Raw genomic sequence first — 25665 nt, forward strand, 5'->3', positions numbered from 1 at the left:
GAGGAAAGGCAGGAAGAACAGACGGAGGAGGAGGAGGAGGAGGAGGAGGAGGAGGAGGAGGAGGAGCAGCAGCAGCAGCAGCAGCAGCAGCAGCAGCAGCAGCTATTTGACTTCACCTTCATGGACGAGCGACTCTGCGGTATCGCCATGAGGGAAGCACAAGACGCATCCCTGCCGGGGCTCAACCCCGCGGAGCTCGAGGCATCCCTCGACACGAGCTGGAGTGAAGAAGGTGGTACAGCCTCCGTCGAAGTCCTCCGTCAAGTAGATTACGAAAGTCAGGCGCGACCAGCGATCTCCTGTCTTGTCGTACACATAGTTCCCTTCCTCGTCGATCCCTGCTCCTCGTCATTGACTCCTCCTCTTCGTCACTGATTCCTCTTCCTCTTCCTCTTCCTCCCTCCCTCCCTCCCTCCCTCTTTACTCCTGCTCCTCGTCTTCCTGTCCCCCTCAACTCCCTCTCGTCCCCCTCTTCCTCACCCCCCTCCTCCTCGTCTCCTCCTCCTCCTCTCACCCGAGCCCGGCCATGCTCCATCCACGTGCGGCCGGTAGACGTTGCCCGTGGTGTAACGGTAGAGGCGCCAGCGGGCGTTGAGGCCTGCGAACTTGCCGTCCCCCAGCACAGGAGGCATGAGATGCTCCATCCTGTCAAGCAGCTTCCGCTGTAGACCAGGATGAGCGGGAGGAGAGCGGGAAGGAGGAGAGGGAGGGGAGCAGATAGAGGAAGAGGGAGGAGCGTGGCAGTGGGAGGACTGACCTGGATCTGCTCGTCCACCAGCCACACGCATCCGTCAGCGCGCGAGTCAATGGCCTTGTCAAGCGGCTCATCGGGGGAAAAGCCCATGGCCTCAGCGACGGAGATGATTTGCCAGCACTCGTGGGGGGTCAGGACGCCCGAGAGGAAGAAAGCGCCGGGGACGGAGGGGAAGTCGAACCTTGTGGCCTGAGGGAGGTCCTGCTGGAAGTGGAGGAGGGAGGGAGGAGCATACCAGATGTTCAGGTCGTGCTTGTTGGGCGGGCGGCGCTCGCAAGCCATCTCGTGCCCGATGATGCGGAGGCTCGACTTGTCTACTTCGAGGAACTTGCTAGCGTCGTAGCTCCCGCCCTCCTGCTTCGGCACCGGGCACCATGCTGGAAACCGGCGCACCATCCCGCTCCCCTTGAGCAGCTCAGGAGCTCCCTCCTGCCCCTCCTGCTTCGCGTTCGCCGCTGCTGATGCCGCGAGACCGAACCAGTCCTGACCTGCCGCTCTCAGAATGGCGTCCAGCACCCGCAGCGCCTGAGGGTCGTTGGCAGCCGTTGCTCCCAAGTCGCAGTCCCGCACCCAACGCTGGACGGCCCCGAGCTTGGGGATCTCACGAGGAGCCCGCATGGCTTGCAGCAGCTCGATCGCGTCCTCCCACCTCTGATCTTTGAGCGCCTCGCTGATCTTACCGCTCAACGACCCTCCCCCTGCTGCATGCGGGACCTTGTTCCCTGCCGTCTGCCGTATCCGCTCCTCCACAATGGGATGCAACGCAGATCTCAAGGGCTTCATGCGCTTGTCACGGAGCATGTCGAGATGCTCACCGATGACGCTCAGTGTCCTCAAGGTAACCCGAAGCTCCTCGTCTGAGATGAGACTGGTGATGTCGTCCTTGCCGCTCATCTCGTCAGTCTCAGGAGAATCGTGAGTCTGTTCAGTCTCGTCAGCTTCCTCTTCGACGGCAGATGTTCATAGATGGACTTGTCAGCCAGCAAGCTCCTCTTCTTCGACATCTGCTGCTGCTGCTGCTGCTGCTGCTTCCATTTCCTCTTCTTGGTCTTTGCCATGCTGGATCGAACAGATCGTCAGAGAAACAACACATTGAAGAGCTGAATGCATGAGGAGGAGTTTGCTGCTTGCAAACAGAAACAAAGAGATGCGAAGAAAAATCGACTTAACATGTTTGGAGCACATCAAGATAAGCGGTGAGTTTAGATTTGACCTCAAAATGGGGTTCTAAAGAAGGCAGAGCCTTGACAGCATGGAGGACATAAACATGAAAGCATGTTGAGAGCATGTTGAAGCCCAGGAGTGCATCGAAAGCATGAGCGAGAGGAGCGAGAGGACAGAGCGGGGATGGCGGGCATGGCGGGCATGGCGGGCATGGCAGTAGATAGGTGGCATGCTGTTTGCATTTGCCATAGAGGGCCAGATCCTAGGAAAGCTTAGCGATGGATAGCTGGTCCTAGCAATCGCCCTAGGAAATGTGTTCCGAAAGGGGTGGGTTCTTGGCCGAAAGTACCCCTGTGCGAGGAGGATTCAAGTACCCCTACCCACACTTTGACCAGTGAAATGAGTAGTAATATCGCATTATTGGGGGTCCTTCCATGTACCACCCCTTCTTTGAGATTTTTTGGTTGACCCCTACCCGGTCATTTTGAACCCTTTGGTCTACCATCTTCCTGGTCGTCGGAAGTTTTCGCTTACAAAAATGCTGGGGCGGGCCCACATGGATTGGGTTTGTTGGGGATGAGGGCAAACACGGCTATTCTGGTGACTCACACGCAATGCACAGCTGCCGCGATGAACCTCCTCGTCCCCATGATCGTCAACCATGTCCTCTCTCCCTCCTACTCGCTCTCCTCCTCCTTCCCCACTCCTGTTTCTCCCTTCCTCGACCTCCTCCTGGATTGCATGCCACGTTTCACCCGGTTTATTCCTTACTCCATCTCTTCCATTTTCTTTCTCCCTACTCATCTTCCTCTCCCAAGGCGAAATCACTTCAATCGAATCCTGCATGCTTCTGTCCATCTCCTCCTACCCTTCAGCCCTGCTTTGATTTTCCTCTCCCTGGCGTTCCAACTGCGATGTTACCATACTTTGATCCTCCGTCCCTCAGCGGCATCTTCCATTCTTACAGCATGGGAGCATATGAGAGATGCTCTCCTCAGCTAGATAATCCTCATGCGTTCCTGTCCTGCAGACTGAGGGATGATTGATGCTCATCTCATCTGATCTATGTCTGTTTTTGTACTTCCTTGAATCCTCGTTCTCGTCCCCATCTACAGTCAATCTTAGTCTCTTATCTCAGTGCTGTTAGTCTCTTATCTCAGTGCTGTTAGTCTTTTGTACCTTGCGTCTATCTTACCTGTTTAGCTCTACATCCTCAGCACATGCTCATACCCAAACACACTTTGCGCACCCTGCGCTCATTGGTGCCGTGAACATTTTAGAGCATCTCCTGCTTGGAATCGTCTCGTTCCTACCTGCTAGTGGAGGCTGACAGGTTTGATCGCAGATGTTCACCCGAACGTCTTTGTTGGCGCTCGTTGTCTTGCTCAATGTGAGCCACGTGCGTGGTGAGAGCAAGGTGCGCACGGCGGGTTTCAGAGCCCAAGGAAACTGACGTGTGTCCATAGAACTGCGACCCGAAGAAAGACTCTGGTTGCAACAAGTTCATCCGTCCTTTCTATCCCCACGAGTGCTGGGCTGCGTATCCTGGGGGGCCAAACTGCACCAGGCAAGGCTCTGCGAGAATGGGCGGGCGGGGGTGGGAGCAGGAGCAGGAGCAGGAGCAGGAGCAGGAGCAGGAGCAGGAGCAGGAGCAGGAGCAGGAGCAGGAGCAGGAGGGGGGGAGGAGAAGGATCAGCGGGACATGCGGGGGGGGCTGGGGGGAGGAAGGGGACGAGTCCAGGAGGAGGAGGAGGAGGAGGAGGAGAGGTAACGGACGATTCAGGTTCGATCCCACCAAGTCCAAATCGATTCGCTACATCAAGCACGGGCAGTTCTTCCTCCAGTATGCCGATAACTCCAACCTCAAGGGGTGAGAGCCGGCCTCAGCATTCGGCGAGCCTGACGGGCGGCAGGTACGAGGCGACCGACATCGTTCAGTTCGGCGACTTCTACACAGTCACCAAGTTCGGAGGCATCACGACATGCAACAGCCCTGACTTCCAGCGCGTCAACGGCATCCTCGGCTTCGGTCTTCCACAGCAGATGCCGGTGCCTTCCTTTCCCTCCTCTCCCCTCCTCTCTCCCCTCCTCTCTCCCCTCCTCCTTTTTCCTTCTCTCCCTCTGCCTCTTTTTCCCCTGCTCTCTCCCCTGCTCTCTTCCTACCCCTTTTCCCCCTCCTCCTTTTCCCTTCTCCCCTCCTCCTCATCTCACATTCTTCTCAGATGGAGCTTCCCGGAATGCCCAGCCCACAGGTGCCGCGTGCTTCCCGCTAGCAGGAAGGAAACTGACTCCACTCATGCAGCTGCCGCTTCCTCTGCTCTTCGATCTCACAGACCCCAGGGTCAAGGACAACGCCAAGAACCACATGCTCAGGTACCTGTCGATCCCCCGCCTCCCGCCGCGCTTGCTGAAGTCTGCGGGGACGCAGGAAGAGAGCCTTCTCCTTCTTTTCCACCGATGACCAGGTGGGGTTCAGGTGGGAAAGGAGGTAGGGCGGTGCCTGACAGCAACGCGATGACAGGCTGAGATCCAGCTGGGCGGAGTCGATCCAGAGTCGATCATCGGCAAGATGCACTTGACAACCACCATCCAGGTACAGCTCGACTTGAGCTGGGGTCCACAACCTTTGAACCCTCGGCGCAGCCAAACGACTATGCCGTTCCTGTTCACTCGATCAAGTTCGGAGACGTGGAGCTCCTGCAGTTCTCCAACCCCAACCTGGTCGGCTGCTCCACTGCCAGCTCCTGTCCAGCTGACGCCCTCCCTTGCAACGTGCAGAAGGTCCCCATCGGCTGTCAGGGAGACGAATGCCACCCTCCCTTCCTTGCTGGCATTCTTGACAGGTACAGCTAAAGTTCCCTTCCTCTCCTCGCTCCCCACCCTCCCTCGTCCTCTCCTGTTCTCTCCTCTCCTCTTCACTTCCTCCTCTCTTTCTGCTTTCCTCTCTCCACCTCTTCTGACTGCTATCAAGTGGAACTTCATGCTTGGTTCTCCCCGATGCTCCTGTCCCCGGCATGTTGAGCAACAAGCCCTTCACTCAGGTTCCTCTCCCCGGCCCTCCTCCTCCTTCCCCTATTGCTGCTGCTCCTCCATCTCCCTCCTCCTCATCCTCCCTCCTTCTCTTCCTCCTGACTGACGGCCGTTGGCAGTGGAAGCACATGATTGGAGGAAACACAAAGGCCCCCAAGAAGCATGACACTTTCCACGTTAACATCGCAGGCACAGTTGTAAGTATCTCCTCCTCCTCCTCTTCTACCTCGCTCTCTCCTCCTCCCCGTCTCTCTCGGCTCCTCTTCCTTCTCCCGCTCTCTCTGCCCCATTCATGTCCTCTTATTAATGTTTTCTTCCAGTACGACATTCCCTTCTCGGACTGGTACATCACCCAAGGCTCCGACTCGGATCAGTCTTGCGTACAGGTGAGACAGGGAGGAAGAGGAAGAGGAAGAAGAAGAAGACTAGGGGGAGGACGAGGACGAAGACAACAATATCGGAGAGGAGGAGAGAGGAGCGCTAATGATGTCAACGCAGAGGATGCCTGGAGGCATGCCAATGGTGCTTGTCGGGGACGTTCTTTTCCGTCGCTATGTGGTGAGCATGCAGCGGGTTGTTGACTCCTCGTCTCAGTGCTGCCCGCTAGGTCATGTTCGACCTCTCCACCTTTCCCGGCCCAGTCACCATCGGTATCGGAAAGAGAAATCCCAACTACAAGGTCCTTCTCCTCCTCCTCCTCCTCCTCCTCCTCCTCCTCCTCCTCCTCATCCCCCTCGTTCCCCGGGGCCTGCACCGCTCGTCCTTTCCTCCTGCTGATCCTCCACCCTTGCAGCTCGCTACCAAGCATGAGACGATCAGCAAGATCACCGCGCACAAGCAGCCTGCACAGGTGAGGAGAGACACAGAGACACAGAGACAGAGAGAGAGAGAGAGCGAGAGCGAGAGGAGGAGTACTCAAGTCCATGGTTGCAGGTGATTCAGGAGACGAAGGCCATCAGGAGGAACTACCACTACCCCATCGCTGCTGACCGAGTACCGGTGGTGAGTGCGCGAGCTGAAAGACAGACAGACAGACAGACAGACAGACAGACAGACAGACAGACAGACAGACAGACAAGAAAAAGGCAGACAGTGGAAGGAGGACGAGGACGAGGACGAGGACGAGGACGAGGACGAGGACGAGGGGAGCAGGAGCAGGAGCAGGAGCAGGAGCAGGAGGAGCAGGACTATCGCAGAGGAGAGGAAGGAGACGACTTGTGACTCGCTGGCCAGGTGAACCATGAGAGCACGCAGTATTTCGTCAACGTCTCTATTGGCACTCCCAGGCAGAAGATGCCTGTCATCTTCGATACCGGTACTCCTTCACTGCCATCAACATCATCATCATCAGCAGCAGCAGCAGCATCCACTCCCGTTCTCCTCCTCCTCCTCCTCCTCCTCCTCCTCCTCTACTCGTGCTGAACCCCAGCAGGGAGCAGCGTGTTCGGGGTCTTCTCCAAGTGCATGTCGGAGAACGTAGCCGCAGACATTGGACTGCCGGGAATTCAGTGCGACTTCGGGCAGGTAGAGGAGGAGGAGGAGGAGGAGGAGGAGGAGGAGGAGGAGGAGGAGAAAGTATGGGAGGTGTTTCAGGATGAAGAAAGGAGGAAGGGATGTGTGTGTGTGATTGGTCTTCAGGCTTCAGAGAAGACTTTGCTGGACCGCAAGGACATTCTTGACCCAGTGCACTTGAAGGAAAAAAGAAAGGTAGAGGAGGAGGAGGAGGAGGAGGATTCTGAATGTGCTCCTGCAGGCGCAGCTCAAGAGCCTCGGGGAGAGGAGTCAGGAGCTCCGTGCTGGTATGGGGAGGAGAAGAGTGAGAAGGGGAGCTGATCGGAGTGACAGGAGGGCCCAAGGCGCTGCTGCAGACTGGAGAGCAGAGCTCGAGGAGCGAATCAAGGTCTGCTGAGAGAGGAGGGGATGGGGAATGGGGAGGAGAGATGGGGCAGGACGGTGGGAAGGAGAGAGGGGGAAGGAGGAGGGAGGGGAAGGAGAGGAGCGGAGCTGACATGACATGCAGCAGCATGCTGGTCCCTGTTGCGTTCGTGGGAGTCGCGATGTTGGCTGTCATGCTCGTCAAGTTTCGATCTTGAAGTTTTTGAGTCTTCAAATTGGAACAAAACAAAATTGAAAATCTACCGCATTACCGTTGCCCTCATGCTCCTTCTCCTCTCACCATCTCCGGTATCTCCCCCTTTCCTCTCTTGCTTGTCTTGTTTGTGTTGTATTCATGTGTGTATTCGTCATTCATTCACATTCAAAAGATAATCTGTACAAATCACTCTCCTCCCAAATTCTCTTTCCTCGTCCTTCCTTCCTATTTCACAGTCTTCCATCCTCCATCCTAGCCGCTCCTCCCTGTTGAATCCTGTAGTTCCCTCCCCTCCCCTCCCCTCCTCTTCCTTCCCTTCCCCTCTCAGTCTCCCCTCACACTCTCATACGGCGCATCGGATGACGACGAGAAACTCCGAGCAGCGCTTAGCGATGGCCAGGATGTTCTGCTTCAAGTCAGCCTAAACTTTTCCCTCCTCCTCCTCCTCGTTCCCTCCTCCTCCTCCTCGTTCCCCTCCTCCTCCTCCTCGTTCCCCTCCTCCTCCTCCTCCTCCTCGTTCCCGTCCTCCTCCTCCTCGTTCCCGTCCTCCTCCTCCTCGTTCCCCTCCTCCTCCTCCTCGTTCCCGTCCTCCTCCTCCTCGTTCCCCTCCTCCTCCTCCTCCTCTCACCTCTGCACGCAGGTTGATCTCTTCGCACATGTACTGCAGGGTGTGACGCCCATCGAGGAAGGGGAGCATTCTGATTGACATGCAGCATCAAGAACAGCAGGAGGGAGAGAGGCTAACGGGGGAAGGGCAAGAGGACAAGTAGCAGCAGCAGCAGCAGCAGCAGCAGGAGAAGGAGGAGGAGGACGAGGAGGAGGAGGAGGAGCAGCAGCAGCAGCAGGAGGAGAAGGAGGAGCAGCAGTGGCAAGGACAGAAGCGCTTCCAGGAGGTCTCACCTCTTGAGGCGGGACCACAATCTCGCCTTTCCCTTCTTTGACAGACTGCCAAACCCGGGGGGAGAAGGAGAGGAGAGGTGCCTGACATGAAAGCGCGAGCAGCAAGAGCAATGGAATCAGAGGACATGAAGGAACAGCACGAGCAGACGAGGGGCAGAGGGAGGGACAACAGGAAGACGAGGACGAGGACGAGGAGAAAATGGAGTGGCAGCAGCAGCAGCAGCAGCAGCAGCAGCAGCAGCAGCAGCAGCAGCAGCAGCAGCAGCAGCAGCAGCAGGAACATGAGCAGGCGGTGGACTTTGAGATGGGGGCAGGAAGAAGAGGAAGGGAAGGGGAACAGTCAGAGTAACCTTATCCAGGAGTTCACGAGCTTCCTACGGAGAGTCCTTTCTGCCTCCGACTTTGCCTCCTTCAAGACAGTCAAGCTTGAGAAAGAGATTGAAGATGAGGAAGGAGGAGGAGGAGGAAGGGGGAGGAGGAGGAAGGGGGAGGAGGAAGCAGGAGCCAAGGGCGCAGCAGCAACAGTAGCAGGAGAAGACCAGCAACAGAAGGTGGAAGCGGGAGGGGAGGACAGGAGGAGGATGAAGGGGGAGGAGGAGGAAGGGAGGGGAGGACAGGAGGAGGAGTTCAATCAACCTCGATCCATCCCTCGTCGCCCTCTTCCTTGGGGTCAACCTGAGCGAGGCTGCCATACGACATCCTCCTCCTCGCAGCCGCGTCCTGCTCGTCTACCTTCCTCTGCTCCTCCTTGAGCGCCATCCTCATGATGGCGACCAGCAGGTCCTCCAAGGACCGACGCGAGCTGCCTTGACTGGCCTCCGCGTTGGAGCGGAACTGAAGCTCGGCAAGGAGCATCAGAGGACTTCTCTCTCCTATCCTGGGGTGTAGCCCCATGCTCACTGCAGCCCCGTCAGAGGAGTGGAGAAGAGGAGGAAGCAAGAGAGCGAGAGAAGAGTAGTGGAAGGGAGGAGGAGAGGAGAGGAGAGGAGAGGAGAGGAGGGAGGGAGGGAGGGAGGGAGGTGAGGAAGGAGAAGGAGGAGGAGGATCTGGTGGAGGAGCAGGAGGAGGAAGGAGAGATACCTGCGAGCATGATCTCTTGCGCAGGAGTGAGGACGACCTCCTCCTTCTCCTCCTCGCTTGAGCTCGGCAGATCCTCCGACACAAACTCGACATAAGTCTGCAGCTCGACGACCAGATTCTTCTCTAGCAGCCACGCTGAGATGCAGCGAGTGAGCAGAAAGAAAGCGATGGCACGGAGCGAGAAGCAGGAGGAGCTGGAGGAAGAAGAGTAGGAGGAGCAGGAGCAGGAGTAGGAGCAGGAGCAGGAGCAGGAGCAGGAGCAGGAGCAGGAGCAGGAAGACAATAACTATCCATGAAAGCAGCAGTATCATGAGGAAGAAGAGACATGCCGGCAACTCTCGCGAGGTCGCTCTTCTTCCTCCTGATCAGCTTGATGACGCTGCTCTCAAGCTCATCCCAGCGCGACACATTGAGCTCTGCCTGCTGGTCAGCTCCTCTCCTCCTCTCGCTCAAGGCGCATGCTCCACCTGCCAGCGTCTGGATCTCCACGTCATGCTGCAACGCCTCTAGAGTCTTTCCCTGCGAGAAGACTTGCAGCGCTTTCTGCAGGCGCAGCTTCGGAGAGCCTTGAGCCCTCCATCCCCTGCTGACCCGCGAGCTCTTCCTCCTCGTGCTTCTTGCCCTCTCCTCCTTGCCCTTGTCCTCCTTTCCTCTCTCCTCCTCCCCCTTGCGCGAAGGCTCTTCCGCGGGCATGAAACGATCGAAGGACTCGGCGATGTTTTCTCCTTCTCTCTCCGAGACTCCGACGGTCGAGAGGTTCACCTCGGGCGCAATCAAGTAGATGCTCGCCTTGCTCACGCTCTGAACCACTCGTCCCTTAGACCATCTCTCCTGCTCTCTTGGTAAATAGGAAGGTGAGGAGAACAAGAAGGGAGGAGAACAAGAAGGGAGGAGAGAGAAGAGAGGAGACGACGAATACATATCGTTGACGGGAAGGAGGGGTGGAAGGGGAGGAAGAGAAGGGGAGGAGGAGAAGGGGAGGAGGAGAAGGGGAGGAGGAGAAGGGGAGGAGGAGAGGGGAAGGAAGCAACGAGGAATTTCTCTCAGCGACACATTGATATTCGTCCTCACCAGGTGCTGGGACAGCACGAACACTCGCTGCAACGGGATGTCAAGCTCGTCTGAAAGTCTCTTGAGCGTCTGCCATTGCCAAGTCACTTGACGTCTCGCCCTGCCAGCAGACCTTCAAGGGATCCGCCTTGCGCACTACCAGCGCCAAGTCCAACGAGCAGTCGGCCTGTGCGCAGCCCTCAGGGATGCCGGATGCAGCGGAGGAGAGGAGGGGAGGAGGGGAGGAGGGGAGGAGAGGAGGAGGGGAGGAGGAGGAGAAGGATTGGAGGTCGAGGGGAGGAGGTGGAAAGGATCAGTTGAATGGGTGAGCAGGTGGAGAGGACGTGGTAGAGGGGACGAGGAGAAGTAGAAGAGGTGGAGGGAAAGGGGTAGAGGAATGGAGGCGGATGAGAGACGGAGGAGAGGAGAGGGTGGAGGGGAGGCGGAGGGGAGGAGGACCGGGAGTTCTCTTAAAATCTCATCTCTTGGCTGCAGAAGGAGCAAGGTGTCGTACTTCCGCGGTGACGGAGCGTTTGCTGCTGTCGCGGCTCCGACCCGCACGTGCAGGTTGAGCCATGAGTTGACGAGGACGCTCGCAGACCCGTGGACATTCAAGCTCTCGAACACCTGGGAAGTGCTGAGGAGAGCAGGAGGAGGGAGGGAGGGAGGGAGGGAGGGAGGGAGGGAGGGAGGGAGGGAGGGAGGGAGGGAGGGAGGGAGGGAGGGAGGGAAGGAGGGAGGGAGGGAGGGAGGGAGGGAGGGAGGGAGACAGGATCAGAAAGAGGATCAGTACCTCGACGACTTCGGCCACCAGCGAGCTTTTCTGTCGCTCAATCTCGACATGGCTGGGGTTGTTCCCCACTAAGTCAGTGCTGCTGCCCTCGAGCTTCGGCTCGTTCTCTTTCGACGCTCGTTCCTGCGACGAGATGTTCCCCTGCACGAGGTCTTGGATGCGTTGAACCTCCATGCTCAGATACCCGCTGCGAAGCTGCTCATGCACCCAAACCAGCCCCGCCGATCGAGCCACCTCTTTCCAATGGTTCAGCGACTTGCAGCCATGATGCACCACCAGCACGAACGTGAACGTCGTCAGCCTCTCGTGTCTCTGCGAGAGCTGCTTAGAGCCTCGCAGGATCTGGTGACTCTCCTGGCTTATGCTCCCCTCGCTGTACGCCCGCTGGTCCAGGGAGATCGGGTGCCCAACAAACACAAGAGCATCGAACGTGACCTCGATGTCTTGCCCGCAGAGCGCTGGCTTAGGAGCCATCAGCTTGGCTATCCCGTTCGCAGGAACACCGAGGACACTTTGAGGAAGCAGCTGGACTGCCGATCGCCTGCTCACGAGCTCCCGTCCTGCTTCCTCCACCTTATCCAACGCTGGCGCCTCCGAACCGCCTGCCATAGTGACCGACATGACTATACGATGACCGCTATCACCTTTGACGACGATAGCGCCTGCTAGGAGATGGTGGCTGGTGCTGTGCAAGAAGCAACCTCCCATCCCTCCTCCTTCTCCTCCTCCTCCTCCTCCTCCTCCTCCTCCCACGCCTCCTTCCTCTTTCATCCTTGTGGCCTTCCCCGAGGGTCTCAAGTGGATGTTCCTTTCACAGAACATTTCAGGTAAATCGATTGTTCTTTGACAGAACATTTACTTGTTCTTCGTACGGAACTTTTTAATCGGTCGCCTGCCTACAGGCCCTACGAGCCGAAGCGACACGGGAGAGCCGCCATGGTCAGGGAAGATGAGAGGAGGAGGAGGAGGGGAAGAGAAGCGGGCTAGAGGAGGAAGAGGGAGAGGGAGAGAGCACAGAGAACAGAGAAGAGAGAACAGAGAAGAGAGCAGGAAGTAGCTGAGTCAAGTCTGAAACTGTAGACCTGAAGTGCAAACCTGCAAGTCTCCCTTGTGTTGCATTCTTTGCGCTAAGATTGCACGATGCAACTGCGAGACATCTCAGTTCGAATATCGTTGGGTATTTTTCTCGCCAGCCTTCATTTGTGCTCTTGTCAAACTTCGCCATGGTTTAACGCTTCAGAAACTGTCGCATACCTTGCAAGAGATTGGAAGGGCTCGGGGTATGCAGACGGCAGTACAACAGGAGCAAGCTATCTATACTCACCTTTGTCCAGTGGCTCCTGCCTTCCTCAACCTGGCTGGCCTTCGCCTTGCCCGGTAGATCAGATCGACTTGATCTTACTCGACCCAGCGCAATATGTGGGGACGGAACAAGTGAAGATGAACTTGACTTTGAGGTTCCACGGAGACGTGTTTCAGAGCTCACCGGGGGCAGACAACTACTACGGTATGCCAGATGGTTGTGCGTATGAGCGAAACCATACTGTCCATGCAGACTTTAACGTTTCAGATGGAACTGTAATCATGACTATTCAGAAAACAACAAGTGACTATATCGCTTGCGCTCTCAACTTCGGGACCTCTTACTCACAGCATAAATCGTGGAACGATAACTCAAAGGCAGAGACCATCCCCTATCAGAGATGTTCGAGCAACGCTGCCTGCTATCCCAGCTTGGATGGAACTCAATTCAAAGGAAAGTTCCGATTAGGCAAGAGCACAGCCATTGATCCCCGGGGTTCGGAGTACAGACTCGACCTGGTCCTTGGGTTTCCTTATGACAATGCAGGCTCAAATTCTTTCAGCTTCAGCAGCAATTGGATTCTCGCCTACTCTCCCACTAAGAATGTCATGACCTCTTTCCCGTCCTCCTTCGCCACTGTCGCCGCCTCGCAGACATTCTTGTACACGTTGACTTGGAGGGATCGGTTTGAAGGTCCGAACAATGAGTGGTTCAAGAACTACATGGCTACCATCAACTCAGTCAACCCGCCCTTCGGCCCTCAGGATGGAGGAACGCACATCACGGTGTACGGGAGCTACTTCCCTCCGACGGATGTCACACACACCAGGAATGGCTCCATCGTACTGATCAACGGAACGAGTGAGCCTCAGGAGTGCTGTGACAGTCGGTACATCAGTCAGAACATGTTCGTCTGCCGCCTGCCCCGAGTCGCTTGCCTTAATAACAACCCGCCAAACTTCGCTTGCGCGCAACCGGGCGTTTCGTTTGAAAACAAGACCGTCGCTCTGGGAATCAGGCCGTTTGCAAAAGGCTACAACGGAACCATTCCGGCTTCGAAACTCGATGAGTTTGTGGAACACGAAGGCACATGGGAGCTGATTGACGAGGACATCTACGGGGGGAAGTACATCGATCCAGCCAAACGAAACCCCAACCAGACCCAGATCCTCCAGGCCTCCAGCTCGCAGGCTTTGACGACTTGCTGTCCTGTTTGCATCTCCCCAGGAGACCCCAAGTGCAGGTTCACCATCACGCAACTGAGCCCTGGGGTTTACAACGTCAGCATTCCTGCCATCATGTCGCCAGGCAAGCCGGGACCGTGCGACCCCGCCACCAACATGATCAACAACTCCTTCATCGCCGGGATCGATCGCTCCCTCGACAACTTCTCGGCCAGCGTTCCCTTGTCCATCACCTCCTGCTCAAGTCTGAGCGGTACATGTAGCAAATATCCAAGGATAAGTATCCGGACGTCTTGCAAGAGACTCTACTGGTCTTTGGGCTCCATCTCGTCCTACACCCCTTCTGGTCAGACAGTAGCGATATACAACTGGGTGAGCAAGCAGACGTGCGAACGGAGGATGAGATGTGTTGCTGGACCCTGCATGCTTACCTTCCTCGCTCCTCAGAGCAGTTCTGTGACGGAGTTTCAATGGAGGACCTCTTCGCCTCAAGTTGGAATCTACACGCAGTATCCTTCTTCTTCGTTTGACGTAAATGGATTCCTCATGAACCTTGCTATGCTCATCAACGCAGAAGATTGGCGGCGCCTTCAGCTTGTTGTAAGTTACTCACTGAAGCCAGCGAGTGCACTCACGCTTCTGACAGACATTGGTCTCCTCCTCGAGCCTTCAGAGTCAAAGTATTGGGACCTTGTTTGCTGTCCGCTCGTACGAGAAGAGCAGCCCCATCACGTGTGTGCCGACCATGGCTGGCGGGTCTTGCTATGACTTCAACATGATCATCTACATCGTGAGCGAAGGGCCCGGGGGAGCCTCAGCCTCGGTCTCCTTGAAGAACCTGACCACGAGGAGCAAAGCGGCCACAGGCGACCCGTCGCTGAGAATGCTCAACATCATGGAGATCTACATCGACCAGGGGTTGAGCAGCAAGTCGACGCTGCCGTCCGGGCACATCATTGTAAGTGTTGGTGTCTTGCTGCTTCGGTTGCCATGACTCTAGACCCACCAGGAATTCATCAAGGTTCAGTATCCTGGCGTGCTTCAATTCCAAAACCTCCAGATTCAGTATTCTGCTGAAGTGATTGCGATTCATGGTGATCCAAGCGCAGGGTGAAAAAGCAAGTTTGGGGCTATGCAGCGTTGGGAGTGACCAGGACGGGCGGAAGCGATCTGACAGCAACCGGTGCAGCAGCGTCTTGCGCCAACCTCAAGCTGACCTGATTCCCCTCAGTGAATTACGAGACGATACAGTACAACACAACATCATCTGCAAGGGTGACGGAGACAGAGAAACAAACTGTCGACTGACACTCGTGATGAAGGGGCTTGGAGAAGATTTCGCTTCCAAACAAGGGCAACTTCGATGGAACAACGGAGACTCGGCGACCAAGTTTGATCGTCTTGCGAGTCGATCTCCACATGACTGCCATGCAGACAGATCATCATTCCTATCCATCAGAATGGACTTATGCAGCAGTCGCTGACATTTGAGGTCTGTCAATGTTTCCTCTTGACATCTCTCAGTTGAAATCTCCAGGTCCGCATTTTCACCGCCGTGAACTCAAGTCTGCTTGTGGACCCTCAGGTCTTTCTCACGGAGGTAAAGGCTCAGCGTTGACTGTGCCCAGAACGCCACTGTGACGATCGTTGGAATCAACGACGTGCCGGAGCCCCAGTACCTGGGAAACATGATGAGCATCGTCGGAGCTGTGAGATCAGCGCTGTGACATGTGACTTGCTGATTCTTGTGTGCAAAGGTTTGCGGAGCAATCACTTCTCTCACGTGCATGCTCTTCATAGCACGAATCATCCGCAGCTTCAGAAAAGGTTTCTTGTATCTGCTCGGGGATGCGCTGACCAAGTGTTCAGAACAAGAGGAAGACGTGTACGAGGATGAATTTGACGAGAACAAGCTTTCAAAACCTTTGGTTAACTAGTGACCTCTGATGATACTTTAATTTATCCATCTCTTCTCACTCTACAATACAATGTATTTTCAAAAATATAACCATGGTAATCAAAAAAGGCAAGAAACAAACGAACTCCAAAACCAATCCAGCAAAAACAACTCAAGCTTTACCAGGAGCGATACAACATTCTCCCTCATGTCTATACCTCTGACTCGCACCTGCCCGACAACTCAGTCTCTCCTTCCATCCCTCGAGCTCGTACCTGACTCCCCTCCTCCCTCCCTCTACTCTCCGCTCGTCACCTTGGCCCACGTGTCTCCGTTCCTGCCGACATGCTCAGCCATCTACCGCTCCAGCCCCCGTCGGCTGCCGTCGAGATCCGCTCAACGCGTCTCACCAGATGTCCCGTATCGTCTTCTGACTCACTCCGTACTGCTTGGCGAGCTCGATCGACAGCCTCGTGCTCGTTCCTCGCTTCTGCGGGGGTCCTGCATCAGCTCCGCACAGAGCACGCGAGACGAGCTACCGCGTGGGCCTTGTCCGGTCTTTGGAGGAAGATGTGCTTGGCCTGCACAACCGGCTCTCACGCCTGCGCTCCCCCCCAGCACAGCTCTGACAGACCTCGACCTCCGTCAGGGCGATCTTCCAAGGCTTCCTTCGCTTGGACTGCTCTGCTTGCTGTCCCAGCCTGGGGCTGCTGACTCGCAGCGCTTGGTCGAGCTGGTGACGCCTCATGGCTTCCGCGGCCTCTTCGCCGGATCGGACTGTGCTACGCTGCTCCTCGCGCTGCCCGTCGATCGCCGAGGTAGCGACGAGGCCTCGATGGAGATCGGCTGGCAGGCTGCGGGTCGACCACGAGCCGGCAGTGTCCGGGTGCAGGCTGAGCAAGAGCGGACAGGCTGGCGGCGCTTGTGAAGGCTCCGCCAAGAGCTGCGCCCGGCGATGCGCGTGCGGGCATGCAGGAGCTGCCAGGGCTGCTGAGCACGGGGTCACTCATGCCTAAAGCCATGTCACCAGATCAAGCATGTCGCTCACCCTGCTCAGCATGGCCGCTTCCTCCGAGAGGCACCGAGCCGCCGCCGGGATGCTTGTTGTCCTGCGCGATGCTCACGAGCCAGACGGCGCATGGCTGCTGCACGGCGTGACTCAAGGCAGGAATGAGCATCAGCGGGGTAGGACGAAGCGGGATAGGAACCAGCGGCATGCGAGGCTGTGGGTCCGGGGCGGTCTGTTGCATGCTATGCGCCATGGGCGCTGGGGCCGGGAGAGACACACGAGGCAGGCAATCAAGACCTCACGAGGACGCAGCCAAGGCGAGCACGAGCGAGCGAGACCGAGAGAGATCAAGAGAGACTCGAAGAATAGACCGAGACGACTACAGCCACGCAAGACCACCGCACGGTGACGACCAAGATGCGATCACCAAAGGTCTTGAGCGCAGAGCCTGGGCGGAGAGAGAGGAGAGGCTGCGGGCACGAGCAAGTCAGGGAGGGAGGGGAGGGGGTAGAAGGAGCCAACAACAAGAGGGGCATTCACGAAGGGTGTTGCAGGAAGTAGTAGTTGAATACTCTGGGTTGTTTTACAGGTACACGAGCAGACAGGAAGATGAGATAGGATGGGATATGATAAGAAAACTTGGGAGCAAGGTGAAGAAAGGGAGGAATGTTTCGAGAGCTTCTGCTGCAACGAGAGTTTGGGAAGCAACTGCTGAGAGGATGAGGGAAGAGTTCGTAGTGATGGTTGGAAACAAGACAAGGACCGTGAGGGGGGTCAATGGAGCAGGGACGAGCTGCGGCGCAGGGAGCAAGGGGCAGAGAAGGAGCAGAGGAGCGAACGGGGGCGAGAGAGGATAAGCGACGTTGTAAACATAATTAATGGAGGTAGTCGCTTATAGAATTCCTGGAGGGGTGGTACTAAGTGTGGGAAAGCTGCGGGTCATGAGTCATGTTGATGGGGTGGTCAAATCCTACCAAGAGCGTGCCTACTGAGAGTCCCAAGGGGGTGGGGTACTCTCAAAAGTAAAACTGAAGGTTGATCGAGGAGGAATCGAGGGGGTAGGGGTACAAGTGCAGTACAAGTGCTCTTCCTAAGAGGGGTGGGGTTGCAAACTGTGTCCCTGGAATGCCACGAGAAGAAGAGGAATGAAGATCAAAGAGACAGTCTTGCTTTGTTGAGACATCACATACTGACAGTCTCACTTGTTGTCAGTTTTAAATTCCTGAAAGCAATGTGATTTGTTGGTTGTATTGTATGAATTTATGATCCTCCCAACAACATACATACTGAATGGAACGAAAACATGTTTGCAATCAAGCAATCCCCCACAACAATTTTTCAGTTCCCCAGGAGCTTCAGTAACAGTTGTAAGCGCAGAATTGGACTAAAAGATTTAAGCGACCGATGGAAAGATTTTCATAATCGTGAACTCTCTTAACACGCATCGCCTTGATTTTGTGCAACAGGGGCAACCAAATCGAAAAGATTTCAACTCTTCACATAAAAGCAGACAAGAATCGTGATGAAACTTGAGGTTCTGCCCTATGTGAGCTTGATTTCTATGGGAATACCTGACGATTTCTCTCAGCTCAAAATTCAAGTCTCATGTCTCAGTCAAATTGCTACTGAGACTGCAACGCTGTGCTTGCCATGCTCTGCTCACATGATGATCTAATCTTTCATCGATACGCACACCGATCGAGCAGTCCTCCATGCCCTCTTGCAACCTGATGTACGACAGTCTACTGCTGCCGGCTAGGACATAAACCTATTCCCCAACAGATGCCGCGCACTGTGTGCGGTATAAGTCTTTGGTCTGGTGTACCAAACAACCTTTGAGGAGGGCTAGGGATCTTGATACTGTATATTCGAGCCAACAAGGACAACATGCGACTGTAGAGTAGAATATTGCAGAGCAAATAAAACAACGAACCAAAAAAAACAATCAACAGAAAACGATGATCCAACAACCAATCCAGCAAAAACAACTCAAGCTTTACCATGAGCGATACAACATTCTCCCTCATGTCTATACCTCTGACTCGCACCTGCCCGACAACTCAGTCTCTCCTTCCATCCCTCGAGCTCGTACCTGACTCCCCTCCTCCCTCCCTCTACTCTCCGCTCGTCACCTTGGCCCACGTGTCTCCGTTCCTGCCGACATGCTCAGCCATCTACCGCTCCAGCCCCCGTCGGCTGCCGTCGAGATCCGCTCAACGCGTCTCACCAGATGTCCCGTATCGTCTTCTGACTCACTCCGTACTGCTTGGCGAGCTCGATCGACAGCCTCGTGCTCGTTCCTCGCTTCTGCGGGGGTCCTGCATCAGCTCCGCACAGAGCACGCGAGACGAGCTACCGCGTGGGCCTTGTCCGGTCTTTGGAGGAAGATGTGCTTGGCCTGCACAACCGGCTCTCACGCCTGCGCTCCCCCCCAGCACAGCTCTGACAGACCTCGACCTCCGTCAGGGCGATCTTCCAAGGCTTCCTTCGCTTGGACTGCTCTGCTTGCTGTCCCAGCCTGGGGCTGCTGACTCGCAGCGCTTGGTCGAGCTGGTGACGCCTCATGGCTTCCGCGGCCTCTTCGCCGGATCGGACTGTGCTACGCTGCTCCTCGCGCTGCCCGTCGATCGCCGAGGTAGCGACGAGGCCTCGATGGAGATCGGCTGGCAGGCTGCGGGTCGACCACGAGCCGGCAGTGTCCGGGTGCAGGCTGAGCAAGAGCGGACAGGCTGGCGGCGCTTGTGAAGGCTCCGCCAAGAGCTGCGCCCGGCGATGCGCGTGCGGGCATGCAGGAGCTGCCAGGGCTGCTGAGCACGGGGTCACTCATGCCTAAAGCCATGTCACCAGATCAAGCATGTCGCTCACCCTGCTCAGCATGGCCGCTTCCTCCGAGAGGCACCGAGCCGCCGCCGGGATGCTTGTTGTCCTGCGCGATGCTCACGAGCCAGACGGCGCATGGCTGCTGCACGGCGTGACTCAAGGCAGGAATGAGCATCAGCGGGGTAGGACGAAGCGGGATAGGAACCAGCGGCATGCGAGGCTGTGGGTCCGGGGCGGTCTGTTGCATGCTATGCGCCATGGGCGCTGGGGCCGGGAGAGACACACGAGGCAGGCAATCAAGACCTCACGAGGACGCAGCCAAGGCGAGCACGAGCGAGCGAGACCGAGAGAGATCAAGAGAGACTCGAAGAATAGACCGAGACGACTACAGCCACGCAAGACCACCGCACGGTGACGACCAAGATGCGATCACCAAAGGTCTTGAGCGCAGAGCCTGGGCGGAGAGAGAGGAGATGCTGCGGGCACGAGCAAGTCAGGGAGGGAGGGGAGGGGGTAGAAGGAGCCAACAACAAGGGGGGCATTCACGAAGGGTGTTGCAGGAAGGAGTCGTATGGACATGGACTCACGAGCGGGAGGGAGGGAAGACGAGAAAGCAGTGATGTCACAAACAGATGAGAATCTACCTGCAACTGCCAATGGATATGCAATAAACAATACTCAGATAGGAGGAATATTCGCCAGGTAGATCAGTACAAGGATGCTCACACAATCAGTGCAGGAACAAGCGGGGGTCAGGAAAAGAGGGTGGGGATATTTAATAGAAGGAGAGAGGGAGAGTCGAACAAGGGCAAGAAGTTTGAGGCTGGTTGTGAATCGGGAGACAGCAAGGCGGGGGGGGGGGGGAGGGGGTGACTCGCCTGGAGGAGCGGAGGGCAATCAACTATAAATTAGGGAGCAGGTGCAGATGTTAATTTAAAAGTGAAGTTTGAGGTAGGTAGGGGTGGTCAAATCCTACCTTGATTCCAACAAAATTGAGATCCAAGGAGGGTCCCAGGGGTCCTTGGACTGAGTGGGGCCTACCTTCCCTGTAGTAAGAACCCTCGTGATAAATAACTGACGCTCACAACATGTCTGTTTGTCTGCGCAAGGAGGGTCAGGCCTCTTGGCCCGCTCGGACAGCACCCTGCTATGACGCCGACTGACTCATACACCCAGGCAGTGCCGGTTATCACAGCTAGCATAAGCGTTGCGATATGATTTTATGGACTAGCCCTCTAACCCTTTTTTTTCTTTTTTTTTTCTGGGATGTTTACAACACAACACGGCCAGTAGTAACGAAGAATCAGATTTGACCCACGCGATCACCGATCAAGACTCCCGGGGTCTGACAAAAAGCCCGCCAAAAGCAAAGTTTGTGGGAAGGCAGACAGAAATGTCGCCAAGACGCTTCTTGGCTCCTCAAGCTCATCAGCTCCTTCCTCTCAATCACTCCCCATCCTTCCAAGTATCAGCCCTCTCACACAATCCTCTCTCTCTCCTTCCGCCTCCCAGGAAGGTCGTGGACGTCCCTCCCGCACTCCAAGGGATTTTCAAGCACGTCTTCGACTTCGACGCTTTCAACGACATGCAGGTACACATGCTGCAGCGATGAATGGTCAAGGCCTCCCTCAATCTTTCCATGTAGAGCCAAATGCTCGATAGAGTCCTTCTTTCAGATCATAGCATCGCCTTGGGTGCTCCGACTGGATCCGGCAAGACTGCTGTCTTCGAGATGTGTGTCTTCCTTTAGTGTGTGGAGAGGCTTCTGATCTTGATTTCTTGTGGTGGAACCTGTTGGGAAATATCAGGGCCATCTGCAAACTGTTTGCCGAGCGAAGAGGCAGCAGGAAATATCCGGAGAAGGCCATCTTCCTTGCACCGGCCAAGTTCTTGGTTTCTCAAAAATACGAATCTTGGAAACCCAAGTTTCAATCTTCAATGCAAGTAAACGTTGTCATGTTGACAGGAGACACAGAAATATCCGTCAGCGATCTCATGGCAGGTGAAGAACGCTGAGAACCTTTGAGCACTGCAACTGACTGAACGCGTTGGTATCCGGGGCAAAGCTGACCTTGTTGTATCGACGCCTGAGAAATGGGAAAGCACGACGAGGAGATGGAAGCAGATTGAGCCTCTGATTAGTGCCATAAGATTGCTAATGGTGCGCTTCACTTCATGCAGAGATCAGCTTAAGAACTGTTCTGACATAGATTGACGAGATACATCTTGTGTCCGACGAGTCAAGAGGCGCTTGCTTAGAAGCATGTATCTGTCGGTAACAAAATGTGATGCAATGGTTCAGGCTGCTGAAAGTCAGGCAAGCATGAAATCTATCAGGAAATGGCAGGAAGAAACAAATTTCAACCATCAAACAAGCCACCCTCTACGAATAATTGGAGCCTCTGCAAGCGTTCCCAATTTGGATGACATTGGTTCTTGGATTGGTGCTCCCTCATCGCATGTTTGCCTGTTCGGAGAAGAATATCGTCCGACTCCCTTAGAGTATAAGGGTATGAGTTTTTGAATTCTGACGTGCAGAGGTCGATGACAGCGCACTCAGTACTCGGATACCCAAGTACTGGGAAAAGTGAGTTCGTGTTCGACAAGAATCTGAACTTCAAGATTCCAGGAAATCTCCTCTAAATCCCACAAACCTTGTTAAAATGATACTTGTGTGCAGATCTCATAAAATTGCATTCGCAAGGAAGGCCAGTACTGGTGTTTTGTTCAACACGGAGTTCAGCAAGTCAAGCAGCGCTGTACATGAGCAAACAGAATCTTAGGCCGGACCCCTATCAACAGGAGCAGCTGAGACTGCGGTCGAGAGACATAGGTCGTGTGAAAGACAGGACTTTGCGTGAAGTACTTACACATGGGTATTCCTCGCATTAATTCAAAGTCGACCACTGTGCAACAATAGCTGTTTCAGGTTCGGATTCCATAATGGATCGCTTGAGAGTGAAGATCGGAAAATTGTAGAAGGCCTATTTCAATCCAGACTTCTAATATGGTATCAAAATATTTGAGTCGCAAAAGAGATTTGGAGTGAGAGCTTTTTCAGTCTCTTTACAACTACAACGCTTGCAGTTGGAGCAAATCTTCCAGCATACTTAGTAATCATCAAATCCACTCTAACGTACGACAGCAACACGAAGGCCTGGAAGGTTGTTTTCTGATGTACTCAATAACTTGAACTTAAGTTTGAATGTTTTCCATGACAGGAATATGATGCTACCTCTATACAGCAAATGGCAGGAAGGGCTGGTGCACACCTACGCAAATTCCAAGTTGCCTGTCCTTAAGAAAACGATTGAATTGGCAGGGCGACCAGGCTACGACGTGGAAGGAAAAGTAATAGGTGTCTTCCATCGTTTTCCGTAATACCGATCTTACCCATTTTCAGTTCTAACGCAACAACATACTGCTGGAATGTATGAAGATTCGATTTGTTCAAAGGTTTGAGAAAAACTTGTACGTTTGCCGTGGTAATCGACTTGTATGAGGAAGACGCCTCTCGAAAGCCAACTTCATCTTGCCTTGATCGAGCATCTGAACAGTGAAATCGTTCTAGAGACCATCAAAGACATAGATACCATGCTCGCATGGGCTTCGGAGTAAGTTGCACATAATCTGAATTCTTCCTGAGAATATACAACGTGCAGGACATTCTTATGGGTTCGAGCGAAGAAAAGACCAAAATTCTATTTTCCAGCTCTTATGTCTTCCAAGTGCGAGATTTCAGATTCTAGAATAGAACAGCACATCAAGCACTTGATGATGCAAGAATACAACAAATTGAGAAACGCTGAGCCTCCATTTGTGGTGCCTTTAGACAGAGACGCACTTACATTTTCAAGCACGGTAATTCTGATATGAATGTTGAGAAACACTAATGTGATATCAAGCCATTGGGAGCTATCATGGCTAAGTACTGTATTGCATACGAAACTATCTTGAGCTTTCGTACCGTTCCTGAGACAGCTCAAACAAGTGAACTAATCGAAGTGATCTCCTATGCTCAAGTAGGCGCATCGAATCGGGGCAGGATGATGTCTGACATCCAGCAGGAATTTTCTCCTTTCCATTGTAGAAATGAACAAAAAAAGATACTTGAGAATGCCAACAAGGACAGCAAGCTTGTACGGTCATCACTAATCAACATTATGTTTGTTGACAGAAACATCTAAATCACTTCCAGATTCAAGATTTGCAAGAAATCCAATACTGGAGGTTGGACTACACCGAGAAAAGTCAACTGCTTGCTACAAATCGCCATCAGCACCGGAACAATCGAAAACTTCACGTTGCGACAGGAAATGCAGGGAATATGTGACACTGGATGTCGAGTCTGCGAGGCATTGATAGGTTCGTGGTCGATCCTAATTCAAAGTCGTTTACTACATTTCCGGCAGAGTATTGTTCGACCAAAGGGATGCTAACTCCTACCTTAAACGCCATGCATTTATATCAAGTACAACTCTTTCTCTCTGTGTGAAATCAATGATGCTTCTATCCAAGTCGATCAGGCAGAAGACATGGCATGATGATAAGAATGGAAGGATACTTCAGCAGCTTCCTGGTGTACTCTGATATCACGGTATATGAAGGGATGACTGGTGCAATTAGGTATTGGAGATACGTTCTCCAGAAAACTTGTAGCTTCAGGAGTGAAAGATCTTGAGGATCTCAATCAGCTGGGACCAGGGAAGTTTGAATCTCTTGTTGGTAGACATACAGGAGGTTTTGGATCTAAAGTCATGGAGGAATTGCGATCAATACCTTCGTTTTCAGTACAATATAGCAAGGCTTTCGACGGCAAGAAAGCTGACATCGACTTGAGAATAACAGCTGTTTCGGTGTGCAACTTCAAGAAGAAAACATTTTTACCAGTTCTTTTGGTGGGTTCAGAACAAGGAGGGATCATCCTCAAGAAAGCATTGCAATTCCCGGTAGGGTCCCGTGACATCAAAATTCAACTGCATGTCCAAGACATTGAGCTTCACAAAACGCTTGCGATTCACGTGAAAAATTGTACATTCTACATTTCGTGCGCTGATAATGCACAGGTTATAAACAAGAATTTCGTGGGCAGGGATGCTGTCCTTGAGATCGTGCTCTTCGTGAGAAGCAACATCAATCCAGTCACTACAGCTGATCATGCCAGCAAGGAAGCAGATCCAGAAAACCATCATCATGACATCAAACGGAAAGTGAAGAGGCCAAAACAAGATTCGATCGTCAGAGAAGCTCTAGAAAACAAAGTATCCGTCAAGAAAGTCAAGCTGCTCCACAGCTCCCTATCCGAGACCACCAAGGCTATTCATCGTACCCGCGAGGAGTCAGAACCATTCAACTGGGATATCGAGAGATTCGCCTACAGAGGCTCCCAAGCCCCCTCGCGATGTGACCGCCCAGGGTCAATGCAGTCATATGGACGTGAGGCTTTGCAGGGTTACATCAGTCATACAGTCGATACGCCAAGGAAAGAAGTTGCAGGAATCAACGGGAAGTTGTCAATGAGCTCTGTTGTCGAACCTCACGCTTCCAGATATCCGCTTCAGTTACAAAAGTCAGTGTTTGCATTTCTAGCTGCCACCAACGACGAGGTGCCTGCAAGGAGTTGTAATTTGGAAGCCAAGCATCACTCGTTTAGCTACGACTCTTTCTTCGAGGAGTTTTGAATGAGCGCGCTGAGGGAGAAACAAGATATGTCTCAATACAACTGATTTAGATGAATGCTGATATCTCTTCCACCAACAGTTTACGAGCTTCTTAGTACCAGCTGTAGGAGTAATGAGGAGATCCATAGCTCGCAGCAGAGTATCCGTCAGCAATGGGAGTCTCTCCTCCGCTGAAGCTGGTAGTGCCAGACCCTCCGGCATAACGGGTGTCAATGTTGGTCCAGGACTGCCTCCACGGCTGGCTTGACCTGAAGTGGATGATCAGCATAGGCCGACAAGGCCGAAAGAAAGAAATGATGGGAAGACTTACGGGGAGTTGTAGCTGTCTACAATCCAGAAGCCGTACTGGCCTAGACAACGTGTCATTCACAAGTGATTATCGAACAGAGCAGGTCATAGTCATACTAGGAGTTCCATCAAAGGTGGTCCCATCCTCACGAGTGAAGGAGGAGGAGAGGAGAGGAGCGAGTGGCACGATCTTGAACAGCATTTCCTTGACTTTTACAACCTTTCGCGAACAGGCAATATTGATCACATTCCCCGAACTCTTTAAAAACCAATTTAACGGACATCGTATTGACATTTGCAACCAGTACCTTTGTTTGTATCAGATATCTACAAATAATTGGGATCTGGTTGAAAACTAAACTTGTTGCAGTACTTCGGTTTGTTAACTTCGAGCGACAGATGTACCAGCTTACTTTTTCCTCCAATTTTTAAAAGAGGTTCAACTTCTTTTCTCCGTGACTTCTTTTTTGTTGAAAAACTGAAAAAAAAGCACGGGCCAACCCCAGCATTTTACAGTTATTGAGGCACCGGTGAACTTCCCGGGCCTCGGTGGCCGGGCCCGGCCCGCGTGACTGAGGACCGAAGACCTGGTTCGCCTCAACCTAAACGATGATGAACTA

The 25665-nt window shown here is 54.0% G+C and overlaps 8 protein-coding genes across 8 annotated transcripts; 3 read left to right on the top strand and 5 right to left on the bottom strand.

Moving 5' to 3' along the window:
- Window positions 1-102: 102 nt before the first annotated feature.
- GUITHDRAFT_71984 (hypothetical protein) lies at window positions 103-1648 on the bottom strand (the record flags this gene model as incomplete). Its single annotated transcript, XM_005831627.1, has 3 exons — window positions 103-338; window positions 515-662; window positions 758-1648. 3 exons carry the CDS (start codon window positions 1646-1648, stop codon window positions 103-105), a joined length of 1275 nt encoding a protein of 424 aa, XP_005831684.1.
- Window positions 1649-3263: 1615 nt separating this feature from the next.
- GUITHDRAFT_109483 (hypothetical protein) lies at window positions 3264-7041 on the top strand (the record flags this gene model as incomplete). The annotated part of the gene is made up of 22 exons (XM_005831628.1): window positions 3264-3335; window positions 3385-3515; window positions 3702-3788; window positions 3832-3967; window positions 4141-4170; window positions 4221-4291; window positions 4347-4383; window positions 4440-4511; window positions 4562-4639; window positions 4697-4761; window positions 4890-4959; window positions 5068-5145; window positions 5269-5334; window positions 5447-5506; window positions 5556-5627; window positions 5742-5798; window positions 6182-6263; window positions 6381-6472; window positions 6587-6655; window positions 6702-6747; window positions 6794-6848; window positions 6972-7041. The coding sequence occupies 22 exons, from the start codon at window positions 3264-3266 to the stop codon at window positions 7039-7041; spliced, it is 1596 nt and encodes a 531-aa protein (XP_005831685.1).
- Window positions 7042-7383: 342 nt separating this feature from the next.
- GUITHDRAFT_139630 (hypothetical protein) lies at window positions 7384-11571 on the bottom strand (the record flags this gene model as incomplete). Its single annotated transcript, XM_005831629.1, has 11 exons — window positions 7384-7446; window positions 7669-7738; window positions 7941-8021; window positions 8291-8349; window positions 8577-8839; window positions 9021-9214; window positions 9346-9851; window positions 10092-10160; window positions 10204-10257; window positions 10530-10697; window positions 10864-11571. 11 exons carry the CDS (start codon window positions 11569-11571, stop codon window positions 7384-7386), a joined length of 2235 nt encoding a protein of 744 aa, XP_005831686.1.
- Window positions 11572-11797: 226 nt separating this feature from the next.
- On the top strand, window positions 11798-12543 carry GUITHDRAFT_152945 (hypothetical protein; the record flags this gene model as incomplete). Its single annotated transcript, XM_005831630.1, has 1 exon — window positions 11798-12543. A coding segment is annotated over exon 1 (392 nt), but the record flags the coding sequence as incomplete, so codon positions are not given.
- Window positions 12544-15544: 3001 nt separating this feature from the next.
- Window positions 15545-16509, bottom strand: GUITHDRAFT_109486 (hypothetical protein; the record flags this gene model as incomplete). Its single annotated transcript, XM_005831631.1, has 5 exons — window positions 15545-15584; window positions 15658-15737; window positions 15787-15828; window positions 15882-16234; window positions 16296-16509. The coding sequence occupies 5 exons, from the start codon at window positions 16507-16509 to the stop codon at window positions 15545-15547; spliced, it is 729 nt and encodes a 242-aa protein (XP_005831688.1).
- A 1861-nt stretch (window positions 16510-18370) lies between these two features.
- Window positions 18371-19335, bottom strand: GUITHDRAFT_109487 (hypothetical protein; the record flags this gene model as incomplete). Its single annotated transcript, XM_005831632.1, has 5 exons — window positions 18371-18410; window positions 18484-18563; window positions 18613-18654; window positions 18708-19060; window positions 19122-19335. 5 exons carry the CDS (start codon window positions 19333-19335, stop codon window positions 18371-18373), a joined length of 729 nt encoding a protein of 242 aa, XP_005831689.1.
- Window positions 19336-20469: 1134 nt separating this feature from the next.
- GUITHDRAFT_139632 (hypothetical protein) lies at window positions 20470-24757 on the top strand (the record flags this gene model as incomplete). Its single annotated transcript, XM_005831633.1, has 15 exons — window positions 20470-20667; window positions 20760-21078; window positions 21615-21663; window positions 21757-21794; window positions 22164-22240; window positions 22332-22427; window positions 22584-22690; window positions 22739-22937; window positions 22982-23098; window positions 23144-23220; window positions 23275-23441; window positions 23603-23702; window positions 23725-23816; window positions 23868-24025; window positions 24143-24757. 15 exons carry the CDS (start codon window positions 20470-20472, stop codon window positions 24755-24757), a joined length of 2409 nt encoding a protein of 802 aa, XP_005831690.1.
- Window positions 24758-24848: 91 nt separating this feature from the next.
- On the bottom strand, window positions 24849-25329 carry GUITHDRAFT_109489 (hypothetical protein; the record flags this gene model as incomplete). The annotated part of the gene is made up of 3 exons (XM_005831634.1): window positions 24849-25005; window positions 25068-25107; window positions 25266-25329. The coding sequence occupies 3 exons, from the start codon at window positions 25327-25329 to the stop codon at window positions 24849-24851; spliced, it is 261 nt and encodes an 86-aa protein (XP_005831691.1).
- Window positions 25330-25665: the final 336 nt, after the last annotated feature.

The sequence above is a fragment of the Guillardia theta genome (genome assembly GCF_000315625.1).
Source record: "Guillardia theta CCMP2712 unplaced genomic scaffold GUITHscaffold_39, whole genome shotgun sequence".
Taxonomy (NCBI): Eukaryota; class Cryptophyceae; order Pyrenomonadales; family Geminigeraceae; genus Guillardia; species Guillardia theta.